Below are 24630 nucleotides of genomic sequence, written 5' to 3'. Positions count from 1 at the left end.
CTGTAGGATTTTGGATAGTCCCGGAGAGTAGAGGCACCAGTTGTCCTGAAAGGTGGAGTGATGATTGAGATAGGAAGGTTGGTTGAAGTTATGAACAAGGAGCAGTTAAATCTGGTGCCCCACCTGTTACATCATGATGATTACTGACTTCATAGTAAGCCCACCAGCAGCCCCAACCTCATTTCTCCATTCAGCTACCAGAAGTCTTTTCAGTCAGGCTTTTTCTTTCCTCCCCATCCTGGGCTGAAACTTGGAGGATTTCTCAATGAAGTTACCAGAGAGCCTGTAGGGGTCAAAAAATAATTTTCCCTCTGCTCTTTTGAGTTCTTGGCTGAGAACCCCTGTGATAAAAGACAGATTAACTAGAGAAAAACAATAAAACTTTACTAACATTTATACCTTGTGTATACAGGGGAGATACCCAGAGAAAAATGAGTAACTCCCCAAGGTGGCTTAGAATTCAGGATTAAATATGATCTTAATAAGGAAAGGGGAAGGGGAATGTAGCCTCTGAGGGGAGAGTAATTTTTAAGAAAGATGGGTAGGCCCTAAGAAGAACAGATGGGAGGTATGATAGTTTGTGACAAGTTTATCTGGGTGTGGCATTAATTTCTAGTCTCCTCTCCTAGGATAAGAGTCAATCTTCGCTAGTTGATGAAATGTCCAGGGAGGGGATTTATGCCAACTGTGTTCTTTTTGGAAGATCTGTCTTTCAGCAGATAAGGAGAGTTCAGAGAAAGCCTCCTCCTGCTTTTACTGTTTTTCAAGTGCCTATAGCTCAAAATAATCAATATACCAAAGCAGGATATTTTGGGGTGGCATGTCCTAATGTCCTACAGTCATATTTTGGGGTAGCATATTCTAGTAACTTTCAAGTCCCAAATAAAAGCCAATACATCTAACATTTGGGGATTCCCACAAAGAAATATCCCAGTTAAATCACTTTTTCATGAAACTCACCCATTTGACAAGGTGTTCTCATGAATCCAGAATTTGAGTACATTTTCCCTTTTAGATATAGATGGACAGGGCTAGAACTGAGCAGACAGTACAATTGAGAAATGCATGTAACATTAAAGGAAATAAAACAACAGAAAAAAAAATGAAGAGAAATAATCAATGTAAAGAGCAGAATAAGATATTAAAGAGAACTATTTTTAATACCCTAGAAGGTATTCAGAAAGGATAAGGCATTCATGACAAAAAGCAGAATGTATAAATAAAGAAGAAAAAATAAGAAAAACTCTTGAATGTTAAAAATATAGTAGCATGAATATAAAATTCAATAGAGTAATTAGAAGTTAAAAGTGAGGCTATCTCACAGAAAGTAGAATAAATGGATGAAGTAGAATATGAGAGAAGATATAATAAAATTAGAGGACCAATCCAGAAGGGCCACTACCTAACATAATATTTCCAAAAGGAAAATATGAAATACATGTTAAGAAAGATATTATCAAAGGAAGTAGAAAATAAAATTTTCCCAAACAGAAGGACATGAGTCATCAGATCAAAGACCTCTACTGAGTGCCTAGCACAATGTAGGAAAAAAGATCCACAGGGGATAAAGAAAAGATTATAAAGGCTTGCGAAAAAGGAAGAATGCCACACACAAAGGATCCTAAATCAGAACAGTATTAGAAATTTCCAAAGCAATCTAGAAAGCTTGAAAAAGTGATGCAATATACTTAAAATTCTAAAGTTATTTTTAATCCACAATTTTATACCCAGCCAAACTATCAAACAAGTGTTAAGTGTAGCATAAAAATATTTTAATACAGGGGCTAGCCCAGTGGTACAGCAGTTAAGTGCACACGTTCCACTTTGGCGGCCGGGGGTTCGCCGGTTCGGATCCCGGGTGCGGACATGGCACTGCTGGCACGCCATGCTGTGGTAGGCGTCCCACATATAAAGTAGAGGAAGATGGGCATGGATGTTAGCTCAGGGCCAGTCTTCCTCAACAAAAAGAGGAGGACTGGCAGCAGTTAGCTCAGGGCTAGTCTTCCTCAAAAAAAAAAAAAACACAAACAAATTTTCATACACACAAAATCTCAAAAAATTTACCTCCCATTTCTCATAAAGATCTTAGGAAAAAAGCCACCAACGTGAAGAAAGAGGAAGACTTGAGGTCCAGGAAACAAGAGTTCCATAAAAAGAGAGAAACAATAATACAAAGTTCCAGTTTGTCATGGATGTTTGAGTCTAAGAAAGCAGCCAAGAAGCCCTGGAGCAGGAGGGATGTCCCCGATTGTGGAACTGATGTGTCACATGACATGTCTGGCAAAATTATCAGAGAATTTGGAAAGAATTATTCATAGATACAAAGAAAAGTATTCAAATTATATAAACAAAGCAATTATTAACTCCAGGAACACCAAAAAATTCTATAAGAAAAGAACTGTAAATATAGTACATCAGATGGCTCAGCTGTAACAATATTTATCTAGTCATAATTATGTAAACATAATGTAAATGATTTTCATTTAAAAATTATGATGAGGGGCAGTCCTGGTGGCATAGTGGTTGAGTTCACGTGCTCCGCTTCAGTAGCCCAGGGTTCGCCAGTTCGAATCCTGGGCACAGACCTACATACCATTCATCAAGCCACGTTGTGGCAGCGTCCCACATACAAAATGGAGGAAGATTGGCACAGATGTTAGCTCAGGGCCAATATTCCTCACCAAAAAATATATATATATGATGAAATTATGTTGGGAGTATGAGGAAAAGGAGAGTTTTGTGTGTATGGGCAATAATCTGAGAGAAATAAATCATTTATAGTAGAAGCCAATAGACAGTAAAAATTTCACAGATTTATGAAAAAAATAGTTTAAGTACATTATCTAGAACTATAAGTAAGAGAAAAAAGCCCAGCTAAAATACTTTCAGGTAGTTGCTTGTAGGGAGGAGAATTTAAGGATGGGAAAAACAGACTGCTAGGTTTTTTAACTAATCTAAAGCAAGGGTCAGCAAGTCATGTCACATGAACCAAATAAATAATGTTATATTGGAACACAGCCAAGCCCACTCATTCATGGATTGTCTGTGGCTGCTTTTGTGCCACAAGAAGTTGGTACAAAAGCAGAGTTGAGTGGTCGTGACAGCGACTGCATGGCCTGCAATCTAAAATATCTACTTTCTTTACACAAGAAATTGCCGACCCCGTGTGTGGAGCAGTGGGTCTCAAATTTTAGTTGCATTGGAATGTCTGGAGGGCCGCTTAGAACACGGATTGCGGGCCCAGCTCAGACTTTCTCATTCCGTAGATCTCAGGTGGGGCCTGGACACTGCATTTCTGACAAGTTTCCAGGCGATGTTGATACTGCTGGTTCAGGGCCTCTGCTTTGAGAACCACTGGTCTAAAGGAGCTTTCTGACTTTCAAAAAATATATATATAAGTATCGTGTTTATAAAATAAATTTTAAATGTTTAAAAGTATAACCAGGGCCGGCCCAGTGGCACAGCAGTTAAATTCGCACATTCCACTCTGATGGCCTTGGGTTCACCGGTTCGGATCCCGGGTGCAGACATGGCACCACTTGGCAAGCCATGCTGTGGTAGGTGTCCCATGTATTAAAAAAAAAAGTAGAGGAAAATGGGGAAGGGGTTTAGCTCAGGGCCAGTCTTCCTCTGGAAAAAGAGGGAGATTGGCAGCAGATGTTAGCTCAGGGCTAATCTTCCTCAAAAAAAAAAAAAAGGTATAAGCTTGGAAGCTTGTATGCAAATTGAGGTGAAAATAAATACAAAAACAATGCAAAGAATCGAATGTGACAAGAAATGATTAAAATGTAATTTTCTAAAAACTTTAATGTAACAGAAACATCAACAAATTAAACTGGAGCAAATATACCATTTTATTAATAATAAGATCTTCCAGATACAGGCATACATGTCAACAATTTCCGAGACCTCTGCCAATACATGGGCACACATCATCCAAGTGGTTGGCGGTTGGACCTGTCATACTACTCCCTGTCATTCCACTGTTTATTGAGGATAGATTATTGCATAATAACGACTATGCAAAGATTTATTTAAAAATCCCTTTCTTTTTTATTTTCTCCTCTAAAATATTATTTTTAGCATTTTCTTTTTCATTTAATAGCTTACTGTAAAACACTTGTTTCCTAGACAGCACAGTTTAAGAAATTTGATTTAGGGACCAGCCCCGTGGCTGAGCGGTTAAGTTCTCTGCTCTGCTTCGGCGGCCCAGGGTTTCCCTGGTTTGGATCCTGGGTGTGGACATGGCACCACTTGTCAGGCCACGCTGAGGCAGCATCTCACATGCCACAACTAGAAGGACTCATAAGTAAAATATACAACTATGTACTGGGGGGACTTGGGGGAAAAAAGCAGAAAAAGAAAAAAGAAATTTGATTTAAAACCTTCTCCTCTCCCGTTGGCCCCTTTCACAGATGACGAAACCAATACCCAGGCATCTCATGGGTTGTGGATCCAGGACCCCCTGACCCAGGCCCCGCTTCCTTCCCCTCTTCCACCCTGGCTCCTGTTTGCTTTGCCTCAGGTGGTGAGAGAAAAAGCCCCGAATGAGCCCAAACTCAAATCGGGCATGAAGAAAAAAAGCAGTGCTAAGACCAGTGACGATCTTTTTTTCTAAAAGCCTCAAACAAAGAAAATTCTCTGCTTCCAGGAACAGCCTTAATCAGTCACATATGTGAACATAGACCCAGTGACTGTTCAGACAATTTTCCACCAACGTAACAGGATTTTCTCGACACATTGATTTTTTTTTTTCTTTTGCCTATTATCAGCATAAGTAGTTCTGTTTGTTGTTTTTTAAAGATCCTAGCTGTGATACCAGACCTTTCAACCAGGCAGGCTGGATGCTAAAAATCTGCAGTGTTTGAAAGCAAAGAGAAATGAAGGATTATGGAGAGTAGGAATAGTCCCTGGTTGGTAAAAACAAATAAACAGCTTTAAAAATCTAAGAATTGTGCCCTGCGGGGGTGGGTTTGCTGAACTGTCAGCTCCACCAGTTAATGAGGTAGTCTGTCTAATGGAGATAGAAAAGACCATTTATAACAATGCTGGGCTTTGTGTGTGTGACTTAAAAATCAAATTGAGTGGAAATGCAGCCAATACTAAATGGTCTTGTTTATTTTCTAATTAATTTGCTACAAACTACAAAATAAAAGTGTTAAACATATTAGATGGTGTGTGATTTTTAGAAGAGAAAGGACTGAAAACATTCACCTCAAATAGTCCATTTCCTTTCTTTTCATCAGCGAAACAAGTTGCAGTTTGAAAGTTGGAAAAGGACATGGATATTTTGGGTGGGACATCACTTTTGGGGTTAAATGTGTTACATAAGCCAACTGGGAATGTGATCTGTTTTGTAAGGTTCTGTGGAGTTCGAGGGGACCTGGGACCACAGTCTCACTCTTGATGATGTTCATTTTTAATATTAATAGGCCGGGGATTCAAGGCCCTAAGGAAAATATCATCCAAGTGAGGACAGCCACTTACAACTGCTCATGGCCTTTTTCCTCTATAGGGCACGGCTAGGATGATGCAGGCACTCAGTATACATAAGCCCAGCATGGCAGAGGGGAAAGATCAGAGATGGTAGAACCAGTCAGATCTAGGTGCAAATTCTGGCTGACTCTGTGACATTGGGGGTAAATCATTTAAACTCATTGAGACTTAGTTTGCTCATCTGGAAAACAAGGAGAATAATAACTGCCTTATAGGACCGTTCCAAGAACTAGACCTTAGAGCTCATAAGTGAAGCACCTGACACATGGTAAACACATGAATGGAAGTTATTATTGACTAGAAGATTTTAGGGTTTGTAATAACCAAACTGGCTAGTTCACAAACTGAGAAATCACTACACCTTGATGAGTCCTTGTTCTTAAATTTACCCAGCCCCCACCTTTTCTTCTTTGCTTCCATTACAAAAGTTTTAGTCCTAACATCCTTTTCCTAGGACTATTGTGATGTGGTCTCTTCCTCACTCTGACCCCAAAGCCTCTTGTCCATTCCAGCTAGCTTGTTCTTAGAAGGACGTCATTTGGTGAGACAATGCATACATTGATGAACTTTCACCTGGTGTTTACTCTGCACCCGGCACTGTTCTTCCCTCTGTACTACCTCATTTAATCCTCACAACAGCCCTCTGAAGTAAATTCTCTTATTATTCCCATTTTACAGTAGAAACTGGCATATTGAGATGTAAGATAATTGTCCAAGGGGTGGAGCCATGATTAGTACCCACGTGGTCTGGCCCTGGAATAGTGCTCTTAACGACTCCTCTATGCTGGCCGTCAGAGATTGTTCCTGGTTTGTGCCAGATGGTTTACATTCAGGGCTTGCCATTCGGTGGGCTCCAGAGTTTGGGACTTTTGCTGAATATTGGTCATCAGGGCCAAAGTGACCCTGTGAAGTCCATAGTCAGCCCACGCTAGAATCTATTTCAGGCTTCTCCCATTCCCAGTCTCAAGGAATTCTAGGTGCCGAGCATCCCTGGAATGTCCTTTGTGGCAACAGGGCAATTTAACCCTCCTTAACAACATGACCGAAATAAGAAGTTGTTAAAACTATAGATCCATGAGGGCAGGAACCACATTAGCGTTGTTCCATGCTGTCCATCTCTAGTGCCTACATCGGCACCTGGCACGTAATAATAAGTTAGGATTTGATTGACAGATGGATGATTGAACAGATGGACACATGGATGATGGTTGTATGAAACAATGGATGGATGGATAATGTTCTTACTGAAATAAAGGTATATACTGTTTGACAATAAGAAACTAATGTAAAATATTTCACTGATATTTAGTGGCTGTATCTCTAACTTACCTTTCATTAGGTTATAGTTTTCTCCCACAATTATATTTATCTGCCTCAAAGTCCAAATTTCATATAAAATATGTAAAATCTTAGAAGCACATAGGTAAGGATAACATTAAATAGTCAACTTTTCTAAAATAAGCAAGGAAAAAATTTTCATTCATTCATTCATTCAACAAATATTTATTGAGCACCTGTTTCCTATTAGGTACTCTCATAGGAGCTTAAAATATAACTTAACAAAACAGAGAAAACTCTGCCCTCCTGGAGAGTGTATTCTAATGGGAGAGAGAGACAAAAACACTCCCACATGTAGTGGATTGAGTTGTTTAAGTGCCATGAGGAGAACTTCAGCAGGCTGAGGAATACAGGGAATGACTGGGGAGAGGGGTGCTATTTAATGTCAGATAGTCAGGGTTATTTTGAAATTGTGTCAGTTTTATTCTATGTTGGAATGTGAGAATTGAAGAAAACTAATGTATTGAGTGTAGGGTAACAACTGGGAATTAGGAGTCCTAGATTAAGAATGGAGATTTTTTGCATATTAACTTGATAGAGAAGAAAATATTTTTGACTTGTGAGATATATGTATATTTTTTTTTCCTACAGGAGTAGCAGCTGTGGACTTTTAAAGTGATAATATTTCCCAGCCTTAAACTGAGAAACTGAACAAAAAAGGCATCCTTCCTGTAATCAGTATAGCAAAATGAGAGGTGGAGAAAGCACACTGGGAAGACACAAGGTCATCTGTTGAACCATCTTGCCTTTGGCCAAGAACACGACTCAGACTCAACTCTCGCTCTGAATTTACCTCCCCAACTTTGAGTCAAGACCTAGAGTGATGTGTTCCTTTCCCAGAGCACCTTCCATTTTGTGAGGCCTGAAACATGACCACCAGTAGCCACACATGTCCCGTCCCGGCAGTGAATGGACACATGACCCACTATCCGGCCGCACCTTACCCATTACTCTTCCCACCGGTCATTGGAGGACTTTCCCTGCCTCCCCTCCATGGGCTTCACGGCCACCCTCCTCCAAGTGGATGCAGCACCCCATCACCTGCAAGTAAGTACCACTGGACTTTGCTCTTTTTCTCTTGGTCAATTGGCTTAATGGACCTGAGGAAACAGGATGGTTCCTATCCAGGGTGAGTTCTCATTTTGTTGGCGTTGGTTTCTCTTGGTCTAGAATTGTACCTTTATCTATCAGCAGAAATATAATTTGAAACCAGATAAATGGTGAATTTTAGAATTCGGTCCATTCAAAATCACATTGATATTTTTGCTCTATTTCATAAAATATAAACGCAAGAAGTAATCAGCAGATGTAACCAATATACCTGAAGAAATTGACCACTTGATAAATAATAACAGTGAATTAAGAGATGATACCATAAAAATTGCTAATGATAATCCTGAATTTAACATTGATTTTAGATGTGTGATCTCCTTTGAATCTCTTACTCATTTCCTGGTGCAGATAAAATCTGTAATTCTTCTCAACTTCCCAAGGACCTTTGCCACCAATTGATGTCACATAAGCTTTTTAAATGTCCTTGACCTCTTTTAACTCTGTACTAAGCGGTTTCTTACCTCCGGTCTTCTCTAAAATGTTGGTTATAAAGTACTGGAAGATAAAAATAGTCAGAGTTAGAATTCTTCAAAATTGATATTCATGGAAAGCATCCATACTATATGATTTTTTTAAAAGTTCTGTCTAAGGTCAAGCTGTAGTAGCCAGTGAGCTCTTCCATCTTTTGGAAACAGGTTGCCTGGTTTGGCATCTGGAGGTGAAAAAGCATGTTGATTCAACTGTGCTCTGTTAGGCATCCACAGAACCTTCTCCAAGTTCTTTCAGGTTCATAGCTTAACAGGAGCTCTTCAGAGCTCTTCCTGGTGATTATTTTACATTTCGCTGCTCTTTAAGGAGTTCCTCCAAATATTGGCTTGGCACTTTGAAGTTTTTCTTTTGAAGTACTGCCTTAATTTTTTCTGTATTGTGGCCTTTGTGCCTTAACTTCTTCCTCCTACTGCATCTTTAGCACACTGGGAGCAGGAGCGTGCTCCACCTAACTGGGATCCCTCAACAAATGGTACAGTGCCTTCAAAAATAGTAGGACGTTTAGATGTCTGAGTGTTTGGATAGATGCATGAGTGGCTGAACAGACTCTCACTGCAGGGATGTCAGTTACAATCACAGTTTCGTCATGCCTGATACATACTGGCTTATTTTTCTTCTTGAAATGACCTGATTATAATTCTTCCCTTCTGTGTTTTGGATTTCTGGCCAGAGCATGTGGCCAGTAAAGTCTTTTAAATTGCTTAATAACATTCTCCCATGCTTCTCAAGTTCAAATTGAAAGTGGATGTAGCTGAAGTAGCTTCTTGGCTATATGGAGAGATGGAAAGAGTACCTATATTCAAAATATCTTGCCAAACCAGGTATGCATTCAAACCCTGTTCACCCAACATGCACATGATATAATGGAGTTACTTTAGTTAACACATGAAGGGATCTGACTAAATGATTGCTAAAGCTGTTAAAATGTCACCCAAGAGCTTCTGTATCTAATTCCACAGCTCAAGCAGCCTAATGGACAGCACTTTCTTCCTCAGATTGGAAGAATATTTTGTAGTTGTAGCCAATGCGTTAAGACCTAAGTATTGTTCCCATCCCGGGTAATCTAATCTTGCAGAAGGCAAACTCTTAGGCAGTTGCAGCGCCTGGGTGCCCATCAGCAACTTTGGGCTTCTTTAACTACTGATTTTAAGGAAAATACAGAGCACAGTAAATGAAAGGGTGGGTAAGAGCTTTTTGCTGGATTAGCATCCCTGAACACTTGAACAGACTCTCAGAATACAAATCCCTCACCCATCTGTTTGCAGATATTTTTAGTTCTAAAAATTCTATAGAGCAGCGCTTGGCAAACTACAGCCTGTAGCCCACCATCTGTTTTTGTAAATAAAGTTTTATTGGAACACAGCCACACTCATTTGTTTACGTATTGTCTATAGCCGCTTTCTTGCTACAATGGTAGAGACCATATAGCCCACAAATCCAGAAATATTTACTATCTTGCTCTTTACAGGAAAAGTTTGCCGATCCCTACTATGGAGATAAGAGCATGAGGACAGGAGTCAAATTATCTCGAACCTAACCAGTCTCTGTCTCTAACTGGTGATGTTGGCTCTTCTAATTCTTTCCCCCAAACTGAGTCTCATGGGCTCAGCCTGTACCCTGAATGAGCTGGCCTCTATCATATCTAAGTCTCCCTTCACCTCTAACTACAAGGCTATTCTTTTCATCTCACAGTTACTAATAAAGCACAAGATACCATCGCTACTAAGTTGAACTGTAATGCAATTGCCATTTTTTAGAGAAAATTGGTCAAATATTGGCAATTTCATATGATTCTACCTTTAGAAGCAGAGGCTTTGCAGTTTAACAAAAAGGGAATAAACAACTGATTACAGTTTTTTATGAGTGGCTTGGGGAGAGGGTTCTGGTAACTGCCCCTTGGAAGGTGGCTGGAGAAGGGACAGAAGAAGGACAAGGTACAGAAAGTTCAGGCTGGAAACTTCAAAATTGGCTGACTTCACACCATTGGCTAATACCTTGTTTTATTATTTCTTGCTGCAGACAAAGCACATGAAAGCTGCTCAGATGAAAATCATTAAAAGAAGCCACTGTTAATATGCAGTCTGTTAGTTGGCCCTTGACTAGGAAGTCGTCTTTTTTATAGCCTGTGGTTTAGAAAGACCGGGGACCAAGAGTAAGGTCTTAAAAGTTACACACAGACTTTCTCTTGGCTAAAAACATAAAGTTTTATTCATGTACTGAGATTAGTTAGAGAGGTAGCTGAATTCTACAAAGTCTCAATAACTAGCAAAACACGTGCTTGGGTGAAAAAGCCAGGAGTCTGGAAGGCAGAGGAAACAAACATGTTGAGGAATGACCCCATAAAGAGGGTCATGTCATTGAACTATGGGATTTGCTGATGTTTCTTTCATAATCTGTACGTATCTAGATTCTGCAGCTCAGCCAGAAAGAATAAATTCTCCTGCCCCTGTAACAAGGTTCTTTCAGCACCGTGTAATTATAGAGGCTCAAGAAACTTCTACCTCAAAAGGAAGTGAAAGCGATTTCCATAGCAGCTACTGATGTTACATCCACTCCTTATTTCCCTCCATTCCCTTCTGGTGATCTCTGGTCAGCCTGTTCTGCTAGACCAGAATCTGAATTCTATCTATTTAACCTCTCTCTTCCTACAGTACCCATGTCCCCATTCCCACATGGAAAGATGTCCTTGACCCAGCCACTTATTGACAATCATTTAACCTCTCTAAATTTCTCTCCCATCAACTATAAAACATTCTTATTGAAAGACTAGTCTTTTGTAATAATCACATTCAAATCTTTTAAGGATAAAGGTGGAGTATATATTAGAAAGAAAAGTTGTTCTACGAAGGAATGAAACTGGATCATCTCCAAGGCCTTTGCAACTCTAGGGGATGATAATTCTATATATTATAGCTCCGATTTTCTCCTGGTCCCCATGTCATTTGCAGGAAATCCATCTTTTCTTGGTTTGTGCCAGTGCTGGCCCCTGTTCTTCCGCAGCGTGGACTGCTTGGCTATTGGCATGGCCTTTTGTGATCACTCAGAATTCAGAGGGAAAGACGTGGCCACTTTTCAGAAATTCTACTCTCCAGAACCTTCAACTCTAAAGAAAAAAATAAAATTATATATATATATACAAAATATCTATATTTATTTGTTTGTAGGAGAGAAGTGAACTTAAAGCATCTTCTATGTGTGCATGTCCTAGTCTTTGCGTTCTGATTTAATTCTTTCATGATGGAGTCTCTGTAAGCTTAGAAATCAAGAAACATATAAGAAAAGAGGAAGTTAAAATAAATACTAAGGAAAACTGCTATGTATAGAGAATCTTCTGGCAAATCCACTGAGCGTTTAGTTTATGCCATTCTTAATGTTTTTCAATACCCTCCTAATATTGTTGCCAGGCCATTAGCAGCAGTGCCATTTTACAGATGAAGATCATGAGACTCAGAGAAAGTAAAGGGCTTACACAGCTAGCTAATGTTAGACCCAAGTTCCAAGCCCAAATCATTGCCAATGTGTTGGGAAATGAGGTCAATTTAACCCTTAAATCTCTCAGCTCCACCATGAGTATCTCTTTCCCACGATGCTTCAGAGTCCTTGGAGACGAAGAACATTTAAAAGACCTCACAACCTCTTTAGTTTCACCAACTACTGTGGAGTAGCTATCATTTTTCATCAAAATGGGGAGTTGAGGGTAGATCCCATAGTCAGGGAATCACCAGAAATGCCTCTGCTCAGCTCTGTCCTATATCTAGAGAGCTTGTCATCTCCAAGCAAGCATGACTTCCAGTGGGAGGAGAGCCTGAAATGCTATGCCAGGGAACACTCAAAATTTAATGCTCCAGAGCTCTCTGTGAAAGCTGGACAACTGTCTGTCTGTCTCTCTTTATGTTCTTTTCATGGCTGATTGTTCTGTTTTATTGCCTCACATGTGCTTTTTTATAGGTTGTTGTAAGCTGGAAAATATTGTTAAAAGTTTTGGCTTCAGAGCCTTTTGCAAAATGATCTCAGTTTAACTCCAGCATCTTAAAATGAGAGTTCTTTTTCCTTGCTTCTTTAACGATCAGAAAGTACCTTCCTGTCAAAATCACAAAATAGGATATTAGCTATAAAAACTCCCAACTTTCTGCAGAGACAGACTGAGAGTATCAAAATTACCAACCACAGGACAAACAATGAATCTTATTTCTATATATTGTCTTAAACTAAAAGGAGCCTTGTTACCTAATTTGTCTGAAGCAGGATGTTCAGCCAGATTGGAATTCCTTATTACATGTGGAGGACAATTGGCCCAGAGGTGTTGATCCTGTTTTAAATGCATGCAGATTGATGGTAACTAAGACCAACTCGTTAATTCCTGTTATCCATCACCCTTTGCTCTGTAGTCTTGTCTTCTTTCTACTATGAGTGATATTTGTCATACACAATGATCCCACTGGACACGGATCTCATCTAATTTTAAGATACCAGGAACTTAGTATATTGTTGGTATTTAGTGAATGCCAAACATAATAGTATGGTCCATATAGATATGTATCCTTCACATTTTTTTGACAAATGAAATATGGTAAAATAAAGTAAAAGAAGGGCTAACCTAGTGGCACAGCAGTTAAGTTTGCTTGCTCCACTTCGGTGGCCCGGAGTTCACTGGTTTAAATCCCAGGTGCAGACCTCCGCACTGCTTATCAAGCCATACTGTGGCAAGTGTCCCACATATAAAATAGAGGAAGATGGGCATGGATGTTAGCTCAGGACCAATCTTCCTCAACAAAAAAAAGATGAGGATTGACAGCACATGTTAGCTCAGAACTAATCTTCCTAAAAAAAAAAAAGAAAGAAACTTCTTAGGAATTTGAGTAAACTCAGTAATAACAATTTTTCCCATTTCATCTGCCTTTGGTCATTGGATATCTCTGAAGTTCTGAGGCTTAGGGACATCAAAGGCTTTTACCTGAATGTTTTAGAAATAGAGTTTATGCTTTCGGCATGATTGAACGGGTTTAGCAGTCTTGCATAGGCCTAGAGGCACATGTGTATGATGTAGGAGCCCCTTCCTTAAAAGTGGACAGGTATTGATTACTTGAGTGCAGGGCCTCTATTCCTCAATAATGAAAGAATCTTTGTGTCCTCTTCTTGATGTCTCTACAATTTCCCCAGCCTCTGGTTGAGTACAACATGTAATCCTTTGAATAATTCTAATGAGGAACTGAGTTCATTCTGTTTGTTGAACTTTCCCCCAAAGGGATCAAGAATATGTGAACATGAATTAGAAACACAGATTATTGTTCAGTTTCATCAAATTAACTGCAACGCCCAAAGGAGAATCTCAGCTCTGGAAATGTGTTCTTGAATAGAAATACGCTTTAGTCCATGGAGGCGATCATAAAAGCAGGAATGGATTTACCTCTAAGTTACTCCTGCCAATGATTCTTCCCAGGGAGAGCGTGTTTGGAAGAATGTATACCAAAAAGAGACCAAGAATGGAGAAAAGAGAGAGAGTAATGGCTTACAATTCATATTAGAATTCCTTTAGATACTCTATTTATTAGACAGACATTTAAAAAGAGCATTTTTGACCTTATGAAAATTGAACCTCTGAAAATTGGAATCACCACAATAGCTCCAAGTAGACTATGAGATATGAGACCTCCCTTGTCTTCCAAATTTCTGCCTTAATTCATCAATCTACAGCTCCTGTATATTTCAGATGTGCTATTTTGGTCCCAAGGATGAAAAATCCATTCAGATGTCCTTGAAAGAGGGGAGAGTAATCTCCACACAGGTAGGTGGACATGAGGACAGGTGGAATTGCCACCAAGTAGCCACCCTCCAGGCCATCTTTGGGATGTATCCCAGATAGTCCCCCAGAGGCCCTGGCAATTTATGCTGTGTCATTCAAGATGCAGCTCCCTAGTCTGTTTTTGCTTCTCTGTTTTTCTGCTTTGGCTCCCTCTGAGATTTGAATGAATCTTGGTAATTCAAACTGGAAAGAAAGGGTGGACAGAGAGAGAGTGAGGGAGCAAAAGAGAGAAAGAGAGAGGGAGACATGAGAAAGACAGAACATCTACTTAACCCTGTTATTTGAGCTCCAGGCCACCTCCAAGAACTTGAGCCTTCCAGACCCACCAATGGTCAGTTGATATCATCAGCTCTCTTGATCGGTGGTTGTTTTTTTTTTAACTTTTCCATGAGACTATGTAGTAAAAATCATTACCATTTATTTAGTATGCTATGTGCATTACCTCTATCTGCCAGCTAGAAAAGAGAAATAGAGAAAGAAAGACCCAAATAACCAACTTTCCTACAGTTGCTCCGATCAAAATGGTGGGACTAGGTTTGAACTCTTCGTGTTCTGACCAAAGCCAGTCTTCTTTTCACAACTCCATGTCAGCTGTGGATAATGAGGTGCTGCAAAGATTTTTAAAACATTGCATTGTCTTCAAGGATCTTGGACTCCTGTTGGGAAGTCGTAATCGCCTAAAACCATTCAGATCTAAAACTCTGATTATTCTCTACCCTCTAAGGCCTCGATTTTGTAAAGCTTGTAACATCCCTTCCCACCCATGTACCCACTGTGCATACTTAGATTTACTATACATGTCCTATTTTGCTGTCTTTAGTTGTTGCTGTAACTCTTCCTGCTCTGCTCATCTGTTAACCTGATGCTTGGCACACAGTGGAAACTCATTTAAAGTCTGTGGAGTGACTGAATCAGTGGTTCTTGCTGGTGTGGGAGATTTTAGAAATTTATGGATGTGCTTTTGGATGTCACAATGATTGGCAGCACTTATAGACGTTTAGTGAGCAGGGACTAAGAGGCTGACGGGCCTGCACTGTGCACAGTAGTTGCAAAGAATTTCTTACATCCTCCTGACTTCTCAGTGTCTCACTAGACATTCATATTAAGACTCCCCCCCAAAAATAAGTTATGATTAACTGACCCTAAACCATAACTCCATTTTACATATAAATGCAAAATATTGTGGTAAGTTTTTATTATACCTTGGATTATTTAGGACTATAATTGCTGTGTAAATCGAGGACAGGCTGATCGTTGTTTTGTTTGGAACGTATCTAACAGTCATTCGCCATTTCAGAAAATCGTGTTACTGATGGCAGTGATATTCTTGGTATTTGTCACCAGTACCATACATTTTTATCATCTGCATTTGTAGGTAAAAGATTCACTGTAATTATGCATATAGGGGCAAGCATCTTACCACTTCTTTATGCCTGAGCATTTACACATTGAAATAACTATTATTTTATTATAAATTACTTTCTTTGAATTCATCCTTGATATTGCAGTCTGGGCATTATATTAAGTTCTTTGAAATTATATTTTTAGGTGGCCTATATTATCTATGGCTTTCATTTTGAATAGTAAAGCAGGTGTTATTAAATATATTACTAAAAGAAGATTGCATCCAAAATGTTGAAGATTACTAGAATGAATGGATGGATGGATGAATACATGAATGAATCAGTGAAAAATAACTAACAGTGTCAAATAAGCTGCTTAGAAATAAATCTTCTAGCTGTTAAGAGGAGAGGAAGAAAGTTTATAAGTGAAGTACACAGGAAAAGGTTTGCAGAACTAAGTCCAATGATTATAGCAGGCATGGAACAGTGGCATGGCTCTAGGAAAAGCCATATGCAGAAGACCCATGGAAAGTAGGAAAGTGTTTTAAGTTTCCCATCTTAAAAGGCATGTGGGGTTACCAAGGAACCATCCAGCGCTGGCCTCCATTTCTTGAGTGTAACTAGTGTCCCCAAGGGGTACAAGAGGGAATCAAATGTATTGTTATTCATGAATCCACTCTTCCAATATTCATTTAACACATGTATGTTAGGTATCGCAGTAAGCATCTTAGAGTCTCTCTGATGGTTTGCTGGGTAAATCTATAAGAGTGATTGGTTCTCACCTGTGTGTCATGTCAGATTCTACCTTCAATAACATGTCATTTTAGTATTAGGAAAAACATATGGGAGCTTTGAGTTGAATCATGTCTCCCAAAAAGATGTTGAAGTCCCAACCCTCAGTATCTATGAATGTAAATTTACTTGGAAATAGGGTCTTCTCAGATGATCACATTAAGATGAAGTCATTAGAGTGGGCCCCAACCCATTAAGACTGTGTCCTTATAAAAAGGGCAAATTTGGGGGCCAGCCCCATGGCCTAGCGGTTAAATTTGGCATGCTCTGCTTCAGCGGCTGAGTTCAGTGCCCAGGTGCAGACCTACACGACTCATCAGCAGCCATGCTGTGGCGGTGACCCACATACAAAATAGAAGAAGATTGGCACAGATATTAGCTCAGGGATGATCTTCCTCAAGCAAAAAGAAGAAGATAGGCAACGGATATTAGCTCAGGGTGAATCTTCCTCAGCAAAAAGAAAAAAAAAGTGGTGGGGTGGGGATTTTGGATGCAGAGAGAAAGATAGAGGGAGAATGCCATGTGAAAGTTGGAGTTATGCTGCCATAAGAAAGGAATGCCAAAGATTGCCAGCAAACCACCAGAAACTAGGGGAGAGGCATGGAACAGATTCTCCCTCACGGTCTTCAGAAAGAAACAACCCTGCTGCCACCTTGATCTTGGCCTTCTGGCCTCCAGAATTGTTTGTAGTACTTTGTTATAGCAGTCCTAGGAAACTAACAGGGGCTATAACTAGGGGCTATACCTTCCTGCCACTGAAGAAGGAAAAACTATGCTTCTGATCTTTTTCCCCTCGAAAAGTATCTAGTGATTTGGCTATTTTCTCATAATTTTATCCTCGGCAATGACTTTCTTTTCCTGCATTGTGTGGCTTCTTTGGCTTGAACTAATGAATAATATTTCAGGACGTTATTTTTTTCCTTTGTAGCCAATATCTCTTGATTCTGGTGGCTACAAATTTATGGTCATGAGTCACAATGTTTGCCATTTTTTTAAATGAATTTCTATTCCACTGGCTTTCTTTTGGTTCTATCCTTAGATCCTAAACTCCCACCCTCTTTCTTGACCTCCACATATCTTCTTTAATATCTCTTTTGCCCTTAATTTTAAAGCCTTTGCCTCAAAATTCTGCAAGGTTACCCATCACTGTCATATTGGAGCCTGTGAGATTCTCCAGAAGAGTCATTGGTATTACAAGTTCATATTTCAAGTACCAGACGCTGAAGGGTTACTGGTGGCAATGATCTTATCATTATAATCATTGATTGTTTATTATCTTGAATATCGCTTTGTGGCTTATCTGGCAGTATCTCTTCAGGATTTGTGAGCTATGAATTTAATTGACTTTGTCTAGCCTTCTAGAATTCCTGGTGATTCTCCGTCTTTGAACAGGCAAATTTGAACAACTTCCCTGTCAGCCCCTGGCACCTTTCCTTACATAGTTGCTTCCTCTCCTTTATACTTAGAGCTAGTTTTGTCATACAATTAGTTCTATATTCTGTTTGTGTCCTGGTCTTTATATCTACCCCCATGAGTTCTCCTCATTTGGGATCTTTTAGTTTCTTAGGGCCAAAAACCTTTGAAATTTTTTTGAGACCACCTATGGATTTACCACATGTAAACTACTTAAGGATTCTGGGCCTCATAAACCCTTCCCTGGTTAACTTTGCCATCAGTGAAATGGGTGCCTGGCCACTGTCCTCTTATGTAATAAGTTGAAGCAAATTTGATAATATGAAAATCTGCATTAAATGTAAAGTTACTTTTTTACAGTTTGTTGCCAAAATGTCAAAAAAGCCATTGTACTGATGAAAATGACTAGTTCCCAATCAGAATGTATGTTAATTTAGTGCTGAGATATTTTGCCAAATGCCCGTAAGCTTTGCAAACATCTGGACAGAATAAAATTTGTAGGGTATTCTAGGGACGAGGACAGTGGTTATCTGTGACCCCGTGGGCACTGATGACAGCAGTAAGTTATGTTGCCATTATTTTGTGGTGAATTGTGAAATGTGTCACTGTGAGAGGTACTATGCAGAGACTGCCCCTAACCTCGGGGAGGTTACAGTCAAAGACAAAACTGCTAATTAGGAAAGGTTCATCTTGTCGAACCAAAAATGGCATTAATGCAGATAATTTGCTGGGGATGCTGCAGGAAGGTAGGAGGTTAGAAATGGGGCAAGAGAGGTTGCTACTTCCAGACCCCAACCTGTGTCCTTGCACACGTTTTTTAACCTCTCTGTGCTTGAGCTTCCTCGCCTGTAAAATAAGGGTAATAACGGTACCTTCAAAGGGTTGTGACGGATTATTGTCAACTGATACATGGAAACTGCTTATAACAACAGTACTATCCCAGTAAAAACTCAATAAATACTGGCAGCCATTGTTATTCTTATCTATGCTCTGCAATCAGAATCTGTCCACTCACAAGGAAAAAGCTTTGTTGTCACAGGCCTGTCATTTCATCAACTGTTCATTAACAGTTGCTTCCAAAATGTAAAGATTGTTCTCCATGCACATGTACTTTTCCATATTTCTCAAAAGTCTGTATTAGACATATGGAAGTTTTCACTTCATAGTGTTTATACCCTGCCAAGATTTTCCTTGAAACTTCAAAATTCTCCAGGAAGTAATCTTGAATTTGGGTATCGGAAAGGATTCTTTTTCATGAGTAACTGCGGCCTGGTGAACAATTTTGTTTTTATCACAAAGAGTTCACATCCAAGAAACACATGTGTATTCGAGGTCGTCTTTTGCAGATGAACTTCCTCCAGAGTCAAGGAGCTTCCCTTCCTTTCCTTCCAGGGCCTGCAGGCCCTGCGGCTCACTTTGTCTCTATAAACCATCTCTAATAATGCTTGATTTAATTTCAGTGATGTCTATAATATTATAATGTACATTTCTCAAACATTATGGTTTTGCTTCTATTAATACCAAGCTACTCTAATGTTAATTGCTTAATGGTTAAGAAGTTGGCCTATCCAAAAAAAGACACTTAAAGAAAAAAATTAGTCTTGACATTTCACACAAGTAAATAGCGCTTTAATGATGACCACCTGGTTAAAAAGAAAGCTACCCTTCAGCATACTTAGTAAACCTCTTTTATCGGGATGGCTTGATGGGATAGTTGACAAAACTGGGATTTTGTGGGTTCTGGTAGAATCTCTGAGACATGAAGTAACCTTCACACCATACTTCACCTTGACCTCTTGTAGGCAATTTCAGGATTTCTTTCTTCTTCCACAAGAAATCTTATTCCAGAACTAAAGACAAATAATCCAAACCAAAAATTGGCAATAGACTTCATTTTACTTAAAAAAAAATTCAAATGTCTCATATCAACCTCACATTAGTAATTAAGGAAATGCAAACCAAAGACTACCATGCAATGCCATTTGATATCCATTAAACTTGCAAAAATTAAGTGTGGTAAGAATACCAAGTGTTGGAGAGAATGTCCATCAAGGGATATGCTGAGACAAATTGCCATTGAGAGTCTAAATTACTATAATCCTCTTGAAAATGCCTTAGCACTATCCTATAATGTTGAATATTCAGATTTCCTATGACAAAGCAAATGCCCATAAGCTTTGCAAACATCTGGACAGAATAAAATTTGTAGGGTATTCTAGGGACGAGGACAGTGGTTATCTGTGACCCCGTGGGCACTGATGACAGCAGTAAGTTATGTTGCCATTATTTCGTGGTGAATTGTGAAATGTGTCACTATCCTAGTCTTTACTCTTTAATATGAGTACTAGGAGTCATGTTTAAGAATGCTCATGATAGGCAAAAAAAATTGTAAAAAATTAGATACCATGCAAATATCTATGAGCAGACAACTGCAAAAATAAATAGTGGCATATTCACTAAATTCAATAGTATTCATCAATGAAAATGAAGTTATAGACAACAATGTGGATAGATCATAGAAACATAATGTTGAGTAAAACATAATGTTGAGTAAAACCTGGCGGCCCAGGGTTTCACTGGTTCCGATACTGGGTGTGGACCTAGCACCACTCATCAAACCACGCTGAGGCGGTGTCCCGCATGGCAGAACTAGGAGGACCTACAACTAGAATATACAACTATGTACTGGGGGGCTTTGGGGAGAACAAGGGAAAAAAAAATCAAGGGAATAATAAGACCAAATTCAAGGTACTAGATATCTCCTAGGAGTTAAATAGGATAGGCAAGGGGATGGAATAGGGAAGGAACACATGGGTGGATGCAGTAGAAGTGAGGGAGCTCTAATTCTTAAATATTCACTTTATTAATATGCTTTTATACCATACGCACATTTATGTTACATTTATTTTTTGTGGTTATTTATATTAAAAAGATAAGGAAAACTATGATTATATCCTTCATGTGTTAGAAATAGCCAGGAGAAGGGAAAAGTGGGAAAAAATAGCAATAGCCTTGAACAGAAAATTCACATGTTAAAAAAAAGGCAAATAGCCAATAAAAATATTTTTAAATTTTAGTCTTAAAAGTAATTGTACAAATGCAAATTTAAAAATGAAATGCAAATTAAGATTTTACTTCTTGCTTGTGAGAAGGCAAAAATTTAAAAGAAAGGTCCTATTGTTATTCATGCTATAGAGAAATGAACATTCATATACAACCTTGACGGGGAGAATGGAAATGGATATATTCTTTCTTTAGAATAATTTTCAGAGAACGACAAGAGCCTGAAAATATTCATACTGATGGCTTTGTTCTTTTGCTTCTATGAATTTATTCGTAAAAAATAAGTGTTTTATGCTTGGGAGAACAGAGATATTAGCACAGACTTGTTTATAATTAAAAAAAAAAAAAACTGGAGACAATCTTCCTAGCTAATAAAAAGTGATTAATTAGAATATAGAGAGAATGAAAATAATAAGCAGTCTTTTATAATTTTGGTGGAGAAATGAATATATTGACATGAAATTGTTCAATGGGATAAGCAAGTTACAGAATAAATAGAATTAAATTTAAGTTTTAAGAATACTTAATACCTTTTTTTAAAAAACAAATATATATTGCATATGTTTGGGGGTGTTTATATAGTTTTAGGATAAAATCTAGGGAGCATGTTAATAGTATTTCTGGGTCATGGTATTATCTGTGATGGTTTCATCCTTATTGAGGGGTCATGACTGGCTCACCATGGCATCCTCACTGCTTTTAGTGCTTGGCTCATAGTAGGTACTCACTAAATGTGTGTTGTATGAATGAATGCATTAACTAATAACTTGTGGAATTAGTTAAAATAAAAGAAGGGAGACCTTTTATTGAGCTAATTCAGTTGTATTCAACTGAAAGAAATATCCTACCTAAATCAGAATCCTCGTCTTCTAAGAGCTAAGCGTCACCATTACAGGTATTCATGCCTGATTCCATTTCCAAGCAATTAACCCTTCAGGGGGACATTTACATTTTGAAATAGTAACTTTTCAGCTAGGGTCCTGACTCTTCAGTGGTAGGATTTCCAAGGAGATATTTTAGAGTAGGAAAGTTAATTCTACCACCTTCTTCAAAGATTGTACCATATGGTTCCCATGTACTCCATCCATGCCCAAGGCCTCTTCTGTTTTAATAGACTCCATATAGATTATAAATGTTATTAGCATTACTGCCTATAAAAATCATAATTACCACCTATATGAGAAACTATATACATTGTCTCATTTTTTCCCACAACAAATGTGAAGTGAGTATTTTTTTAATTATCTTATTTATGTATATCCTATTTTATTTGGGGAAAAGAAAACATGTTATGACAACATATGAAAAGATATATGCACAACTTTTAAAAATTGTAAAGGAGTACATTTGAAGAAAGAGAAAATAAGTATAGGGCAAATGAATTGAAACCAAATTGAGGTCGGTACGTTAAAACACATCCTATGAGGTAGCTAATAAATGTTGCTCAGACCACCTAAAGGCCTGTCCCAAGAAGAGGGTCAACACAATCGTATGGCTGATAGAGTTCACAAAATGAAGTCACCCCCCCACCCAGAGAAGCATAGGTGTCTGTCTCATGCAGCCCATCCTAGTGATATAGTAAATCTGATTCTGTGTGTATGTTTGTGTTTTTAATAACATCCTTCAATATGGGCCAAATTAACCATTCCAAAGCTCAGCCGGTGAAAGCAAGTCCCTGTGGGGGTCCCAAACAATGTCTCCAGGTACATAGCTCTCTCACGATCCGAACTTAATCCAAAAATAAATATTAGAGTGTCAAGATAAATAAATGGTCTTCATAGCCTTCAGGCAATTCTCCATAAAGACTATTTTCCTCAGCCAAGGCTTTTGGTGAGCGTTGAGGAGCCATGAATTTGAGGTTATACTCCCTTGACAAGGACCTGAGGAACAGAAGGCCCGCCCTACCCCTAGGAACAGGGTTTTCCCTCACAGAACAATTTTGAATCAGCTCCAACAGACACCAGGTCATGGAAAATGTAGAGCAGCAGGTTTAGAAGCATAGACAACCTCCCTTGTGACCCAGCTCTGTGACCCTGGGATAAATCACTGTCATCTTGGGATTGCAGTGCCCAAGTTTTCTCTGCCCGGAAGCAGGGCCAGCATTAGGAGTGAATCAAAGAATGCTTAGGAGGTGCTTTGCACAGAGCCTCAAGTAGGTCCAATTTATCTCTTAGCATGGATCCATTTATTGATAAGGGGGGAAGAAGTTGAGGGAAGTAGTTGGGGCAAGAGGAGGAACGGAAAGAACTTGAAGACTGAGTGGAAATGAAAAAAGAATAATCTGTAGAACTCTTTCTCATGGAAAGAAAACTACCTCAGCAGAAGCAAATGGATTCCAGGGTGCATTTTCCACAATCGGATTAATTATCTTTGCACACTGGAAGGACCAGTCAGTGATGTGCTCTCATGGCCACTCACCCTCCCCTCCCAGCCCCACCCCCAGAAACACACATTCAACAAAAGCACTAATGGGAGGAGATGGTTTATGTTTCCAAATTATGATACCTTCTTTTGTGTGGTCATTAAGGTACTGATATATGCAGCAATATGTTGTTGTTATTTGGGGGAAAATATGAAGTGTTCCCTTATCTTATTGTGGGTCTTGCATTACAGAGCACAGCAGGAGATGTTTAACTGGCAAGTTCTCTCTGAGGTCACAATGTGCCACATTTTTTCATGGAAAGCTTCAACTGCTCAACTAAAGAATGCGTTTCTTTAACAGGCAAATGAAAAAGAGACTGCTGGGTGATTCCTTGAGGTATGCTTAATTAATTCCAATCTATTAATGATGGCAATTTTCTAGTTTCGAATGATAAATGGTGGCCCTTTCTAAAAGGCATCTGGAAGAGAAAGGATCTTCTGCCCCCACCCCCAGATTTCTTTTCTTTGTCCTTGGCTACTCCTGTCGCTTGCTGCTCAGAATGAGCTCACATCAGTAATAGTCATAAATGATTTACAGAAGTAATTCCTGTCTAATCACTTGGGACTTGGAGTTTTTATGATGTTGCCAGATGTACCATCAAAAAAAATCATCCGGTTCAGAAACTTGTGATAAATCGAGTCAGAGTCAATTAATTCCCTGAAGGCTACTGGTTGGTTTGTGTGGATTTATGTTGGGGGCCTCACCCATCTTCTTCCTCTTCTCCTTATCCCCGTGTTCCAGTGGGTAGAAGATAAAAAGAATTCTGTAAATACAAAGTTCCGGGAGGTTGTCGGCATATATTAGGGACCGTAGCACAACTTTTATGTTTCTCTTACATGTTAAAAGCACATTTTAGTCCAATGAAAAGAGTGGGAGAGGAAAGTTTGAAAAGCCCCAATCATCTTTCTCATATAGACACTGTCTGTCACTCACTATGCTGGCACCAACATTGCATAAATACTCAGACCTTGCTTGTGGGATAATACTCTCCCCTTTTCAATGAAAGTTCCCCTCAGAATTCATCATGACTTCCTCTGGACTTTCACCACATGAGTTTTATATCTCTAGTAAAGAATTTTGGTTATTCCACGTTATAATGTGGTCAGTGATTTAAACGTGTATGCCTTCCATGAAATTGTCAACTCATTGAGGTTAAGTCTCCCGTGATTTCTAAGTTCACTTAGGAGGAAGACTTCCGTCAGGAAGAGGCTCACTAATTTTCTTGAGTGAAGGAAAGAATCCAAAACTGGATGACTATGAATTTTCATTCCAAAGCACATGGGGGAATAAATGAAAAGATCCATATTGAGATTCTAAACCACTTTGCTGGATTGTGTTACAGTAACTAAGCCAGCAGT

The 24630-nt window shown here is 39.0% G+C and overlaps 1 protein-coding gene across 1 annotated transcript in view; it reads left to right on the top strand.

Annotated features, from left to right (window-relative positions):
* RARB (retinoic acid receptor beta) overlaps positions 1–24630 on the top strand; it is a 694610-nt gene that overhangs the window by 317935 nt on the left and 352045 nt on the right. The window contains exon 4 of the mRNA XM_008518324.2: positions 7426–7881. Within this exon, the coding sequence (XP_008516546.1) occupies positions 7704–7881 (178 nt within the window). The 5' untranslated portion in view covers positions 7426–7703. The remainder of the gene's footprint in view (positions 1–7425; positions 7882–24630) is intronic.

Source organism: Equus przewalskii, chromosome 15, assembly GCF_037783145.1.
Source record: "Equus przewalskii isolate Varuska chromosome 15, EquPr2, whole genome shotgun sequence".
NCBI classification, from domain to species: Eukaryota; Metazoa; Chordata; class Mammalia; order Perissodactyla; family Equidae; genus Equus; species Equus przewalskii.
The sequence above is the reverse complement of the archived record's forward strand: the minus strand, read 5'-3'. Positions and strand labels throughout refer to the sequence as shown.